General features: G+C 43.8%; 1 protein-coding gene across 1 annotated transcript in view; it reads right to left on the bottom strand.

Annotated features, from left to right (window-relative positions):
- The window catches only part of DNAH5 (dynein axonemal heavy chain 5), a gene marked incomplete at its 5' end in the record, with an annotated part of 198,001 nt that extends 182,812 nt beyond the window's left edge, over positions 1-15,189 (bottom strand). Inside the window, 2 exons of the mRNA XM_080679156.1 lie at positions 875-1,009; positions 15,133-15,189. Of these exons, the coding sequence (XP_080535282.1) occupies positions 875-1,009; positions 15,133-15,189 (192 nt within the window). The remainder of the gene's footprint in view (positions 1-874; positions 1,010-15,132) is intronic.
- Between the last annotated feature and the right edge of the window lie 661 nt (positions 15,190-15,850).

Raw genomic sequence — 15,850 nt, 5'->3', positions numbered from 1 at the left:
CTTACAAGTCCAGGAAGCACAGAGAACCCCAAACAAGAGGAATCCAAAGAGGACCACACCAAGACACATCATAATTAAAATGCCAAGGGCAAAAGACAGAGAGAGAATCTTGAAAACAGCAAGAGAAAAACAGTTAGTTACCTACAAGGGAGTACCCATACGACTGTCAGCTGATTTCTCAACAGAAACTATGCAGGCCAGAAGGGAGTGGCAAGAAATATTCAAAGTGATGAACAGCAAGAACCTACAACCAAGATTACTCTACCCAGCAAAGCTATCATTTAGAATTGAAGGGCAGATAAAGAGCTTCACAGACGAGATAAAGCTAAAGGAGTTCATCACCACCAAACCAGGATTATATGAAATGCTGAATGGTATTCTTTAAGAAGAGGAAGAAGAAGAAAAAGGTAAAGATAAAAATTATGAACAACAAAGTGACAACAAATACATGCCTATCAACAAGTGAATCTAAAAATCAAGTGAATAAAAAATCTGATGAACAGAATAAACTGATGATATAATATAATCAGAGGTATAGAAAGGGAGTGGACTGACAATTCTTGGGGGGAAGGGGATGTGAGGGGTGCGGGAAGAGATTGGACAAAAATCTTATACATATGGATGAAGACAGTGGCAGGGGGTAAGGGCATGGGGTGGGGTGGGGAATCAGGTGGAGGGGAGCTATGGGGGGGGGGGAAAGAGGAACATCTGTAATAATCTGAACAATAAAGATATATTTTTTTAAAAAATTAAATAAATAAAACAGGCACCCTCCTTCCTCTAAGGCCCAGCACAGGATCCTGCCATAGGACAGTGGCAGCGGACCCTCCCTGCCCCCCATAATCAAGCCAGTGAGAACTCAAATGCATCCTACCTGACTCCCCTCAAGAATGGCATCCTCCACCTCGGCTTTGTTTAAGTCCACGCAGGAAGCTATAATCCCAAATAGGTAGTCATGCCTACCATCCAAACGCGCCCGCTTGGCTTCCTTTTCTTCCTTCAGTCTTTGCTACAAGGAAGGAACAAAAATGTTATGTGGCAACTGTTGTTCTCAAATGCATTCATTTTGCAATAATTTCATACTCTTTTTGCTTTTTCAAGTCTTGGGTATTCAGATAACAGGCAGCTTAATGGTACACAGTTTTATGGACTACCTTCTATTTTTAGAAGTAATGTTATTTCTATTATGAAAATAACATTGTTTTGAAATTGCATAATATAGATAAGCCAAGAGAAATAAAAATCATCTGCCATCCAGAAATGACTGTTAACATTTTGTTCTAAATCTTTACAGACATATTTCTATGCATATATAAGCATTCAACACACGCAAAAAAAAAAAGAGAGAGATCTGCATTTTTTAAACATTCTCTAAGCCATTAAGGAAATATTATTCTGCACTATCTTCTATCTTTATTGTCTACAGATTCATATCTGTTCTTAATTTCTGAATACCCTGATTACTTTTAAGCTGATTGTTAATTACAATAATAAGGCATGTTCAATATAACCAATGTTAGCAGGTTGAAGCATATCTTTCCATATGCACTATGCTCATACAAACATATGCAAATGTATGCACACCTCTCTATTATACTATAACATTTTTCATGCATCTTTCCCTTAATAATATATCACAGACCTCTTTCTAGTTTAATACAGACTATTCCTACCTGTAGAATAGCTGCAAAAAGTTCAACAATACAGATGTACCACAATTTATTCAATCATGTGCCATTGGTGGACATTTGGCTTCCAATTCATTTCTTAAATTAAGTACATTACCTTTCATGCCATGAGTGCAGACATAATTTTCCAAGAAAGAAATGGAGATTGAAAAGATAAGAAGGTGAAGAACCTTGTTGAACACTAATATGGCAGGGGCAAGGAGGGAAAGAAACAAATGGAGAAGAGAGATAGAAGGGAACCAGGAGGCAGCACCACCAATCACCCATGGAAAGTAGTTAGTCCTGGTAATGCTACAGAAGATTGGTTGGGTCAATTGGATGATCCCTAGTAATTGTGTTTACAAGATGGCTACAGCATCTCACATCTCCTTTGCAACGTGACCATCCACCAACCTGTCAAGAGATGGATTCTATTTACCCTCCTATTGAATTTGGCTTGCCCTGTGACCAGTTTTCACCAAAAGAATGTGGGGAGAAGTGAGACTGTAAAACTTCCTAGGCTAAGACCTTAGGAGACCTTCAGCTCTGTCTTTGCACTTGGAATGCTCTTGGAACCCAGCCCCCATGCTGTGAGAAGTCCAAGTTGCATGGGGCACCTCCGAGGCATCTGGTCAACAGCTCCAGGCGACCTCTTAGCTGACATCCAGCAGCAACTTTCAAGCTGTCTTAGGCAGCCAAACCCGATCACGCCTGCAGGTGACTGAAACCCAACCAATGGCATGTGACTCAGAAGAACAGCCCAGCTGAGCCCAGTTACCCACAGAAACAAGAGAAATAACAGATAGCTGTTGAGCTTTAAGCTGTCCAGTTCTGGTATGGCTTGTTATGCAGTTGTAGATAACAGTAATCCTTGCCAGAATAAGTTTAGTGGTTGGATGTAGACTTGAGAAAAGAATGATTGGGGAAAGAAAATAATAAAGCTACTGAATATAAACTATTCTTTCTAGAAACTCAACTATAAAGGAAAAGGAAATTGAGAGTTAAGGAAGAACTATTTTAAGATACACACACAAAAAACAAAACCTTTAGAAAAAGTAAAAAAGAAAAAAGTTGGGATTTCATTTTTCTGAAATTGAAAGGATTCCTTGAGAGAAGAAGCTTGGGGTGGATAAGGTTTAAAAAAAAAAAAAAACTAAACAATATATCTATTTTCTTGCCATTTCTCTAAAAAGAAACAAACACAAGTCCTGACACAAAGCAGACATTCCATAAACTTCAAATAGAAGAAAATTTAAATCTCTTTTCAAATGTGGCAAAAAAAGGAAGATATCCTGTTGTTTTGACCGTTTTCTACCTTCCCACCAGGGAGGAATAAAGTGCTCTTCTCACAGGGATATCTCGAGTTCATACTAAATGTCTTCAGCAGCTTAAGAACATGGTGGGCAACCAGGGGAGCCGGGAACTGAGCAACAGAACAACAATATGGCAAACGCTGGGCAGCCAAACAGAAACTTAGGAAGCGGAGAGCCAGGAGAGTCAGGATATAAATCAACTGAAGGCTTCCAAAGGCTGCAGAGCCCTAAATGATATTCTGCCATGGCAACACATTACTCTTTTTTATCAGATTCCAAAGAAGAAAAAAAAAAAAAAAAATATATATATATATATATATATATATATATATATATATATATATATATATTCTGGTGGAGGAGAGATTGGTCCCTAAAACAGAACACTAATTAGTCTATTTTTACTTAAATATCACAGAGAAAAAAATACTTCCAAAGCAGTTTTATATGTACAAAACAAATTACCAATGTGTTTTAGAGGAAATGTTTTCAGAGCTATATTATAAAGCACGTTAAGCACTGAGCATGCTCTTACATACATGATTGTCTGTCTCCTAATTGACAGGTCATATGAAGTAACCCCAGTGCCAGGTACAGGACTGACCAGTGCTGATCAGTCTCACCTTCCACTGCTTTGTACTAAGGTATCCTGGCATCACGAGAGACTTTTCTTTTTCTACCACAAAAAGTCAATAATGTCGAACAAATATTTAGTGGTCGGATCAGTGCATTGTCTGTCCATCAACTTAAACCTGCAGCTTCCTGGCTGCTAGGGAACAGCAGCAACAGCAGTCAGATGACCTGCTGTCTGGAGGTGGCTTGGCTGCTGGCCTTGGGAAGGGCTGGGACTCTTGGAGGGTGAGGGCAGAGTGCGATTCAGAAGACGGGAGGCCAACTATGGATTTTTTTTAGAGTCACATTCAAATTGCTTTGTGTTGCATGAGCAAGCACCAACTAATGGGGGTGGGGAAGATGGCCAGAAACCTACTAGATGTCCAAAGACACCTGCAACATATTATGAAAACATTTCTGCATTTGGTGACAAGGATGTTACTACCATCTTGGAATGAAAGAGTGACTAATGTGCTTCCTCACAGGAGACAGGTGCTGCTTTCAGGGTAGGGCGATTTCCCGTGGACAGACAAGCCCTGGTGTTGGGGCGGGGCTGAAGGTTCCAGTCTCTGCTCGGCCACTAATTGCAAGACCTTGCACTTCTCCTTTAACCTCTCCAGGCTTCCGTTTCCACAACTCCAAAATCCAAGTGTTGGCTAGGTGGCAAAGTTCCATTCCTTCTCTAACCTTTGGGCTACTTCTCATTAGCTGGTTTGTCTCAGTGGACAGAGCATTGGCCTGTGGACTTAAGGGTCTCTGGTTTGGTTCCAGTCAAGGGCACGTGCCCGGGTTGCGGGCTTGATCCCCAATAGGAGCGTGCAGGAGACAGCCGATCAATGATTCCTTCTCATCATTGATGTTTCTATCTCTCTCTCTCTCTCCCTTCCTCTCTGAAATCAATAAAAATATTTTTTTAAAGTTAACACAGACCAAGAACAAATCTCAACGAAGGTCCAAGGCCATATGCTTCATAACAAAGCTCTGTGACTTTTTCTCATGACAAACCCATCCACCCAATTTTTTAACATACTAACCCTTGCCTTTAACTCTGTACAACCCACACCCAATTCTACATGCTTGTGTACATAATCTGAGCATGAACATTCCTTTTGAGTCCAGGTTGATAATCCCCAACTATATGAGAGACCTTACCTCATCCGTGAAAAGAAGAAAAAAGCCCAAACTGGAAAAGTATTTGTGAGATAATATGAAGTCAACCAGCACTTTAGTGATTGGAGGGCAAAGGGGGGTGGGTGGCGGTAGAAGAAGGTATAGGGGGACCAATGGTGAAGGGGGGGAATAAAATAAAGGTGATAAGGAAAAATAAATAAATAAAAATAAAATGGCATGGCCAAGGTTTTGACCCTGGACATCAAAACACTAGTGAAATAAACTCTTTAATAATGATTTTTTTTAATTGTACAAATGTTTAAGCCCCCTCTACCCTTAGAAAGCCCAGACCCAAGCTCACGGATCTACTCCCACAAGAATCACTGTTTAGGGAAGCCTAGCAGGAAGTGGATGGAGGATGGAGCTTTCTAGTCCAGGACCTCGTGTGGCCGGCAGGGACACCCTTTCCCCAACCCTCGAGAAGGTGCCAGAGTACATGTTGCTCTGTTTGCCCTGGATGCATTGCTAGTTACGGATCTGCTAGTCATCATTGCTTTCTGCACTTGGGTTTAATGGTCACCCAAGCCCTATGAAGCAGACATCATTATCACCACAAGGAAATCGAGGCCATGGACCATTAACAGCTTCCCCAAGAGCACACAGCTACGTAAGTAGTAGGGTTGGGAATCAAGCTCTGATGTGTCTACAGGGCCAGTCTGATACATGGGGTGTCCCAGGCAGCTGCAAATTTTGCATCCATTCAAACTGATATTCCATAAACATTTTTTCTTTAAGTCCACTCAAGGGTTTCTAGGGTAGAGTGCGGAGAGACCTCATATACATCACATGGGTTATAGGAGCTGTGTGGGTGGAGACTGGCGTTAACCAGCGCCATTTTCTGAGTTGCACTGGTGGTATTTTAATGCCAGGATGGACTGATGCCCAGCTGGTTTCCAGACAACGTGGCCTGTGTCCAGCTCTCCCACTGCACTCCTTGTCTCTGTAAATGGTAGCTCCAGCCCCACCCTCAACTCCTAAAAGTGCTTGGGAGGTGGGCTCCCCCCACCCCCCACAAGGGCAGCCAGGAGCCTGGGCTCCGTGCTTCCCCCACTCCCTGCTGTCTCCTCTGAACCAGCTTCCTTTCATCTGCATCACACTGTGTTCATCAGGTTCTCATAGGGTGTCTTTGCACAGCAAAGCGTGTGGGGCAAGAAATGGGTTCTGCAGCCAAAACCAACAAACAAAATCCTTGTTTTAAAAAAGGTTTTGAGAAAAAAAAAAAAAAAAGGTTTTGAGGTGACACGATTGTCCTTGGTGCAGGTCTGAACCCGGGAAGGAGATCTGTTTTAATGAGGGTCTGTGCTGCATATTTGTTTGATGTGGGTGCTTTGTTCTTTTATGTATATGTATGTATGTGGCACATCACACACACAGCAGAGGAGAGGGGAGCATAATATAGGTAAAATCCCCACTGGAGATGACTGTAAATAATGTCAAGTCTGTGAGTTACAGTTGAAAACTCCTTCTCTTAAATCTCCAATGTAAATACCTCTGAGACTGACTCGCTTTGGCTCTCAATACCAATCTCAAGTCCATAGACAATTAATCACCTGGTGACCACAGTGCTCCAGAGGCCAAGGGCATGGGTTTGCTCATCGTAGGCCGCGTGGCTTCCCTTGATTCCATTTTCCTCAACTGTGGGTGCAATCAGGGAAAACCCAGGAGCCGAAGGAAAAATTACCCAATATGCTCCGCTAAAATGCCTGGTGATTGGTAAACGATGTATCTCTTTTCTTTTTTTAAAGAGGATACCCAAAGGGCCCAGGCTGGTCTAGCTCACCTACCTACCCTGTCTGCAACGTTAACCCAATTTCCCCGGCTTCCAACAAAGAAAAGCCTCCCTCTTTGTCTTCCAGCATTTTCCTTTCAACCCACGGGGCCCCTTTCCTCCCTGGAGAGGCTGCTCTGTGATGGCCCCGGACCCTTCAAACCTGTGCTTTAATTGGCTGGGAGAACCACAATCGAAGGAAACCCGGCTCCTGAGTGTACTCCCCCTCGTGCCTTTTCTCCCGCCCCTTTCATTTCAGGTCTGCAGGTGCAGGAAGCGCTGCCCCTCCTTCCCGCACTAAGAGCACTTCAGCAAAGTGGTTTCTGGAGAGGAAAGACACCCCACCCCAGGCTGCTCATCCCCTCACAGCAGGTGCTCCAGGGAAGCCCTCCTCCACTTCACAGGAGCTGCACTCCCCTCCATTGCAAATGGAGCAAGTCCCGCCAGTCTGTCTGGTGTCCTAGGAGTAAGCTCTGGAATCCTGTCTATTCTTGTAGCACTTTTCAAGGCCCCTTCCTCTCTCCATTTCCTAACTCCCTTACCTGGCATTCTTTCCAAGCAAATCAAGATCCCTCTTTACCTTTTATTACATGTGGATGGATTTTTCACCCAAGCTGACCCCAAACCTACTATAGGGGTATCCCTATCACCACAGCCTCCTCTGCCTCTGAAACTCCATCATCCCAATCCTAATCCGAAGTGACTTTCCTGCCAGAATTCTTGACCTGATGGAGACTCAGTGGACCTTCACGTGGCCCTATATCCTATCCTCCCAGCTGTGAGACAGGATATACTATTCCAAAAGCAGAAACAATGCTTAGAATTCCGAGAACCCCTCTGGCAGCAGGGCCCCAAGAATTCAAGTGGCTTTCACTCACACGACAAAAAACATACAATATGTCACTCTTCACGTTATGCTATAGGCCACAGGGGTGAAATTCCCAACTCCCCTTATTCACCACAATAAACCAGAGTGCTCAAAGCTGGCCGCTCATTAGACTCCCCTGGGTGCTTTACAATACTGATGCCTGGGACCCACCCCCAAGAAACTGTGACTTCTCTTGCCCGGAGCGAGCCCTGGCATTGCACCTGCTCACAAGCTCCTCTGGGGATCCCAGGGTGCAAGCCCCTGAACTCACTGCTCTGAGGAAATCGTGGTATGAACTGATCATGACTGATTAGTGCCACCAGCTTCTAACTTGAGGTAGGAACTTCTAGAAAGAGTCCAAGGGTGTAAGTTTTGGATCCCTCCAACTCCGGCCCTCTTTTTCCTTTTCCTCGTTCCTGGAGGTGTGCAAAAATTGACAGGAAGAACAACTTTCAGTCCCAAACCCCATGAGACCTGGGAGTGCTCCTCCCTGCCACAGCGAGGAGCGAGGAGCGAGGAGCGAGGAGCGAGGAGCCCAGCACCAGGCATCATTCAACAGATGCTTGTGGGATGGATGAAGTCTGCACTTAGAGCCACCTTCTCTCGGGGGTCCAGCGACGGCGTGATTACCATATGTGGGCAGGTTGGGCATTAACTCATTCAGGCTCAAGAGTACTCACTTGGGCCCTAATGAATAGACGTGTCTTCTCACTCCCCAGCTGAATCTTAGAGTCACTCACTTCCTGACACTCCAAGGAAATTGTTTTGACCTTGAATATGTGAAATGTGTTCCCTGGGCTCCACACGTCTGGGCTTGCTTCACAGAGGATATTGAAACTGGTTTGGCTGTTCTGCCAGAGAAGAACAAAACTGACATCCTTCCAGCTTGCAAAGATACCTGACAGCAAAGGTTCTCTCCCCCTTGGCTTCCACTGTGCACGCCTGCCCCGGGAACAATGGCAGCCTCCCTGCAGAGTTTCTCTGCAGGGGAAGGAGTGAGACCTCCCAGAAGGTCAGCCCTCTCTCCCCTCCACAATAGCTACCCCGAGAGTCACTGTTTAGGGAAACCTAGCAAACTGAAATCTGATGAGCAACAGTATCCCTTAGCTTAAATACAGAGCAAACCATGAGCATACACATCCCTCCAGCTTGTCTCCATTTTAAACCAGCTGCAATTAGGTGAATTTAAATCAAGACAACTCTGAATCTTTCACTTTTTTTTTTCTAAAAGTCAACAAAGTCGACCAGTGAAATTATTTATCTCAGTTTAATTTCAGGGGAGGAAAAAGAACAAAATCCATAAGTCTGAAATTCATGTCCTTTGCATACTTATAAATTGGTCCTAAACAGTCTTCATCTGTGAGAAAAGCAGAAAGAAGGCAGACATCATATCTGGGCCATATTTTTGCAAATAAGTCAGTGAATATATATAGAATATTTCAATTTTTTTTCATTTAAAAGCATTATTAAACAACAAAAAGGATACATGCATAGCTTGACTTTTTCAAACACATAAAGCTTATGGCACATTTGGTTGTTATTTGCATATCATTCTGGATAAAGTCAATTATTATATTACTAGAGGCCCGATGCAAGACATTCATGCACTGGGGGGTCCCTCAGCCCAGCCTGTGCCCTCTTGCAGTCCAGGACCCCTTGGGAGATGTCCGACTGCAAGACGTCCCCCAAGGGGTCCTTAGCACTGCAGCAGAGGCGGGAGAGGCTCCCTCCACCGTAGCTGCACTCACCAGCCATGAGCCCAGCTTCTGGCTGAGCAGTGCTCCCCCTGTGGGAGCACACTGACCACCATGGGGCAGCTCCTACGTTAAGCATCTGCCCCTTAGTGGTCAGTGCACATCATAGCAACTGGTCATTCCACCATTTGGTTGATTTGCATATTAGGGTTTTATTATATAGGATAATAACCTAGATGTAATAAAGCATCATTACAGTAATTGTTACAGACCAAGGTTAAATATAGAGAGATTTATAGTTTTTAAGTTAAATAGCTTTGGAGATCTTTGCCACTGGTTCTTTTAGGTCACCAAGTTATAATTTAATACTTTGTCTTATCAGTGCACCACATAGAAAATGCAGTCATTATTTACAAAATAGACTGCAACATTAAAGTAAGTCTGTTAATATCATACTTCAGTGGAGTGAACAGAACTGGCATCCTAAACACAAAAATGAAACCTCCAAAAAAACTTTACTTTTTCCCAAAAGATAGCTTGTGCTAAAGAAGAAACTAATTCATTAATTACACTCAAGATTTTATCCTCAATTTTAATGTTTTAGCCTTGGTGGTAAAGTACAGGAAATTTTTTTAGACGTGAAAAGTTTCATTCATTCAATTTACTGCACAAGCGTAAACAAAGGTGCATTAGTGCCAGGCTTGGGGTCAAGGGGAGGATATTTAAAAACAGAGAGAACGCCATTCCTGTCCTTTAGGAACTCGCAATCTAGGGAGGGAAAGAGATGTGAAGACAAACATCACTCCACCACAGTGATGTGACGAGGCCTCTAGCAGACAAAAAAGTGCAGTGCTGAGGACACAGGGAAGGGAGCTGTCCCCTCCTCAAAGTGTCAAGGAGGCTTCTCAGAGGACAAAAAAAGTAGACAACTCAGTCAAACATGGGCATGGACATGAAGCGACATGTCTCCAAAGAAAACGTACAGATGGCCAACAGACATCAAAAAGATGCTTCATCATCAGGGAGATGCAAATCAAGACCATAGTGACATACCACCTCACACCTGTCAGACTGGCTATGATTGAAAGTCAACAAACAAGTGCTGTCGAGGATGTGGAGGAAAGGGGACCCTCCACACTGCTGGTGGAACTGCAAACTGGTGCAGCCTCTATAAAAACAACATGGAGGGTCCTCAAAAAAACGAAAAAAAAAAAGATACGCCATATGACCCAGCAATTCCACCTCAGAGTATTTATCCAAAGAAAGTGAACACATGAATTCAAAAAGGTATGTGCACCCTCATGTTCATTGTAGCATTTTTACAACTAGTTGTAATAGCCAAGATATGGCAGCATTATTTACAACAGCCAATACATCTAGCCAACCTAAGTGTCCATCAATAGATGAATGCATAAAGAAGATGTGGTATGCATATACAATGGAATATTACACAGGAATGAAATCCTGCCATTTGTGACAGCATGAATGGACCTAGAGGGTATGATACTCAGTAAAATAAATCAGAGAGAGAAAAACAAATACCACACGATTTCACTTATATATAGAATTTTTTTTTAAAAATCAAAACAAACTCATAGAAACAACAAACAAATTTTTGGTTGCCAGACTCCATCAAACCCGAAAGACTCCATCAAAAAACTAATAGACTTAATAAATGAATTCGGCAATGTAGCAGGATACAAAATTAACGCCAAGAAATCTATGGCATTTCTATACACCAATAGTGACCTTACAGAAAGAAAGACTAAAAAAGCAATCCCATTTACCATCGCACCAAAAAAATTAAGATACCTAGGAATAAACTTAACTAAGGAAGTAAAAGACCTATATGCAGAAAACTACAGGACACTGAAAAAAGAGATAGAGGAAGACGTAAACAGATGGAAGAACATACCATGTTCATGGATTGGCAGAATCAACATCATTAAAATGTCCATACTACCCAAAGCAATCTATAGATTCAATGCATTCCCCATTAAAATACCAATGGCATATTTCACAGACCTAGAAAGAACTCTCCAAAAATTCATCTGGAATAAAAAAAGACCCCGAATAGCCACAACAATCCTGAAAAAGACGAACAAAGTATGTGGGATCTCAATACCAGATTTCAAGCTGTACTACAAAGCCACTGTTCTCAAAACTGCCTGGTACTGGCACAAGAACAGACATATAGACCAATGGAATAGAATAGAGAATCCAGATATCAACCCAAACCACTATGCTCAATTACTATTTGACAAAGGAGGCATGAACATACAATGGAGTCAAGACAGTCTCTTCAAAAAATGGTGTTGGGAAAATTGGACAGATACATGCAAAAAAATGAAACTAGACCACCAACTTACTCCATACACAAAAAATAAATTCAAAATGGATACAGGACTTAAACATAAGATGGGAAACCATAAAAATACTAGAGGAATCCACAGGCAGAGAAATCTCAGACATATGCCGAAGAAATTTCTTCACCGATTCCGCTCCTAGGGCCATGGAAGCTAAAGAGAAAATAAACAAATGGGACTACATCAAAATAAAAAGCTTTTGCACAGCAAAAGAAACCATCAACAAAACAACAAGAAACCCCACTGTATGGGAGAACATATTTGCAAATGTTATCACTGATAAAGGTTTAATCTCCAACATCTACAGGAAACTTATACAACTTAATAAAAGGAAGATAAATGATCCAATAAAAAATATGGGAAATGAACCTAAATAGAATCTTTTCTAAACAAGACAGAAGGAAGGCCAAGAGACACATAAAAACATGCTCAGAGTCACTAATTATCTGTGAGATGCAAATCAAAACGACAATGTGGTACCATCTCACACCTGTCAGAATGGCAATCATCAACAAATCAACAAATGACAAGTGCTGGCGAAGATGCGGAGAAAAAGGAACCCTTGTGCACTGCTGGTGGGAATGCAGACTAGTGCAGCCACTGTGGAGAACAGTATGGAGTTTCCTCAAAAAACTAAAAATGGAACTCCCATTTGACCCAGTAATCCCACTTCTAGGAATATATCCCAAGAAACTAGAAACACCTATCAGAAAGGATATATGCACCCCTATGTTCATAGCAGCACAATTCACCCTCACTAAGATTTGGAAACAGCCTAAATGCCCATCAGCAGATGAGTGGATTAGAAAACTATGGTACATCTACACAATGGAATACTACACTGCTATAAAAAAGAAGGAACTTTTACCATTTGCAGCAGCATGGATGGACCTGGAGAGCATTATGTTAAGTGAAATAAGCCAGGCAATGAAAGAAAAATACCACATGATCGCACTCATTTATGGAAAATAAAGAACATTATAACCTGATGAATAAAAAGATAGATACAGAGGCAGTAAAGCACCGAACAGACTGTCAAATTACAGCAGGAAGGCTGGGGAGTGTTGGGGAGGGGGGTAAATAGATCAACCAAAGGACTTGTATACATGCATATAAGCACACCAATGGACACAAGACACTGAGGGGGTGGGATGAGGGCATGCAACAGGGGGTAGGGGAGGCTGGGGGAAGGTCAATGGGGGAAAAAAAGGAGATATATGTACTAATATATGTAATGCTTTAAACAATAAAAAATATATATTTTTAAAAAATCAAAGCAAACTCATAGAAACAACAAATTGATGGTTGCCAGAAGGTGGAGGGATGAGTGGAGAAGGTGAAGGGACATATATAGTGCAAGAACTTGGCATGGTGACAGATAATTACTAAGTATGGCAAGCATATTGTATGATACATAAATGTCAAGTCACTATGTTGTACTCTTAAAACTAATAAAATATTGTATACCAAATATCCTATATAATAAAGAGGTGATATGCAAATTGACCATCATGCCCTCGCACAAGATGGCTGCCACAAGATGGCTGGCAGGGGAGGGCAGTTGTGAGCAACCAGGCCAGCAGGGGAGGGCAGTTGGGGGTAACCAGGCCGGCAGGGGAGGGAAGTTGGGGGTGACCGGGCCTGCAGGGGAGGGAGGGCAGTTGGGGGGGCCCAGGCCTACAGGTGAGGGCAGTTGAGGGTGACTGGGCCTGCAGGGGAGAGCAGTTGAGGGGGACCAGGCCTGCAGGAAAGGGCAGTTGGGGGGGACCGGGCCTGCAGGGGAAGGCAGTTGGGGGCGACCAGGCCTGAAGGGGAGGGCAGTTGGGGGCAACCAGGCCTTCAGGGGAGGGCAGTTAGGGGTGACCAGGCCAGCAGGGGAGAGCAGCTAGAGGTGACCAGGCTGGCAGGGGAGGGCAGTTGGGGGGGGACCAGGCCAGCAGGGGAGGGCAGTTAGTGGTGATCGGGCTGGCAGGGGAAGGCAGTTGGGGGCAATCAGGCTGGCAGGGGAGCAATTAGGTGTCGATCAGGCTGGCAGGGGAGTGGTTAGGGCAGGGGTCCTCAAACTTTTTAAACAGGGGGCCAGTTCACTGTCCCTCAGACTGTTGGAGGGCCGGACTATAGTTTAAAAAAAAAAAACTATGAACAAATTCCTATGCGCACTGTGGGCCCAGGACAAGTTGGCTGCTAAGCAGGACAGGCAGAGGCACCCGGCGGGCCAGATAAATGTCCTCGGCGGGCCGCATGTGGCCCGCGGGCCGTAGTTTGAGGACGCCTGGGTTAGGGAGTGATCAGGCAGACAGGTAGAAGTGGGAAGTGGTTAGGGGCAATCAGGCAGGCAGGCAGGCAAGTGGTTGAGAGCCAGCAATCCCAGATTGTGAGAAGGATGTCCCCCAAGGGATCACAGATTGGAGAGGGTGTAGGCTGGGCTGAGGGACACCCCCCAGTGCACGAATTTCGTGCATCAGGCCTCTAGTCTATATATATAAAAGGCTAATATACAAAGTTTCCCCTCAGGAGTTCAACTGGGAATTCGATTGTTTGCTATGACGTGCACTGACCACCAGGTAGTGGCGTGGAACATGGCGGGTGACCAGTAGCAGTGGCTGGGTGCTGAGAGAGCAAGGGAAGGAGGAGGCAGGGAGGTGGGGGGAACAGTGCACTCGTGGCATGTGGGTGGCGAGGGAAGGAGGAGGCGGGGAGGCAGGGAACCGGGTCAGCCCTGATTGCTGACCAGGCCTAGGGACCCTACCTGTGCATGAATTTCGTGCACCAGGCCTCTAGTACTTTAATATTTTTTAAAAGAATGAATAAGTGCTTACAAACAAGTTCAGGGACTTGGCTGGAAGATGCAGACTTGAGAAAGATGTATCTGAATATGGGGCTCTGGGAGCAGGGCAGGGGTGGGGGTTAGGGGAGGGGGTAACAGTGCTTAGAAAGTGCAGAAACAGCATGTTGCTGTCTTGTGGTGAAACAGCAGACTTAAGCCTAAACTGAATCATATGCATTGCTGGGGATGCACACAGGAAACAGTGATCAAGCTCCAAGGAAGGATGGGTTTGGTTGAGGAGGGAGTCCCAGCGAAACCTCCATTTTCTTCTGATGTTAATTGGGGGTGGGAGAGGTTCCAAATCCCTCTCTATACATTTGCATAATAAAAAACTGCTGATCTGAGCCCTGTGCTAGGGAAGCTCATTCTTCAATGTGACTCCAAAGGCACATCCTTGCATCTCCCGGTCTGTGACCTCATTTCCAAGCCTACAGAATGGGGGTGGCAGGGCATTCACAGACCCTAGAAAACTCGCAGCCTAAAATCTGACGTAACCATCTCTCATCACCAATAGAAGCTCATGGGTCTCAAAGAATTCACAGTGTTCGAAGCACCCTGAATGTGTTTTACCCCAGGGCACTCATCATCCCAGAAGATGTAACATATATTTCTGCAAGGAGTTATGGTTTAGGTGGCAACATGCAGAAAAGCCTACGGATAAAAACCCCCTTGTTTAAATCTGAAATATTAACATGTAGCCTTATGCACTACCCACAAATTAGTAGACAACAATGTTCCTCACAATTTCATCTGTGTATAACTTTGAACTTTTTTTAGATATTTCCCACACAGGTGTGAGAGAGGATAATCGAAGACACACGCAAGCGTACAGACAACAGCTCCTTACCGTTAAAACGCGGGTGACGCTCTGCTTCCAGAGCTGTCTCCTACCGATCCTGAACATCACTGCGATCTGCTCTTTCTGGACTTTTCCAGAATGATCTCTTCTATCTTCTAGGAGATCTACTCAGCACCCAACAGACTTTCAAATAAAAGTCCTCTGGAGGACCTTAAGTTCACTTTCACAATTCTAATTTGCATGCATTATTCACCAGATACACAAAATAAAAGTAAAAGTACACCTAGACTACTCATGCGTTCCTGCTACAGCCTCTCCCCTTGGACCTCTTCTCTGTTCCGAAGCCCTGTGTTGTTAGGGTGACACTGTTTATATGCTGTACAGTTTAAACATGTCTCTTCATCATGTTTATCAACCAATCAAAGCATTTGAACTGCTTGGTTGCAACACAACTTCTTCTAATGTTCGTTTAATTCTATACACTGCCCAACAATGAGCTTGGAGTCAAGAGAGGTATGTGACTAATTTCACTTTAAACCATCAAACTACACATCAGAGAAGCCACGGCTTTGAATACACTGCTCAAGATATTCAGTCTTACTTTGTCTAAACAACTTGGCATGCATGATTTACTGCCAGCATTGTGACTAATTGTGACTAATCGTCAGATAGGCTAATTGTGACCCAAAGGAGCCATTTTCTCCCCATAAAGTACACGAAGCCTATTTCATATGCAAATAGCAAATGATGTCCATAAATTACTTGT

This window comes from Plecotus auritus (assembly GCF_963455305.1).
Source record: "Plecotus auritus genome assembly, chromosome: 7".
Lineage (NCBI taxonomy): Eukaryota > Metazoa > Chordata > Mammalia > Chiroptera > Vespertilionidae > Plecotus > Plecotus auritus.
The sequence above is the reverse complement of the archived record's forward strand: the minus strand, read 5'-3'. Positions and strand labels throughout refer to the sequence as shown.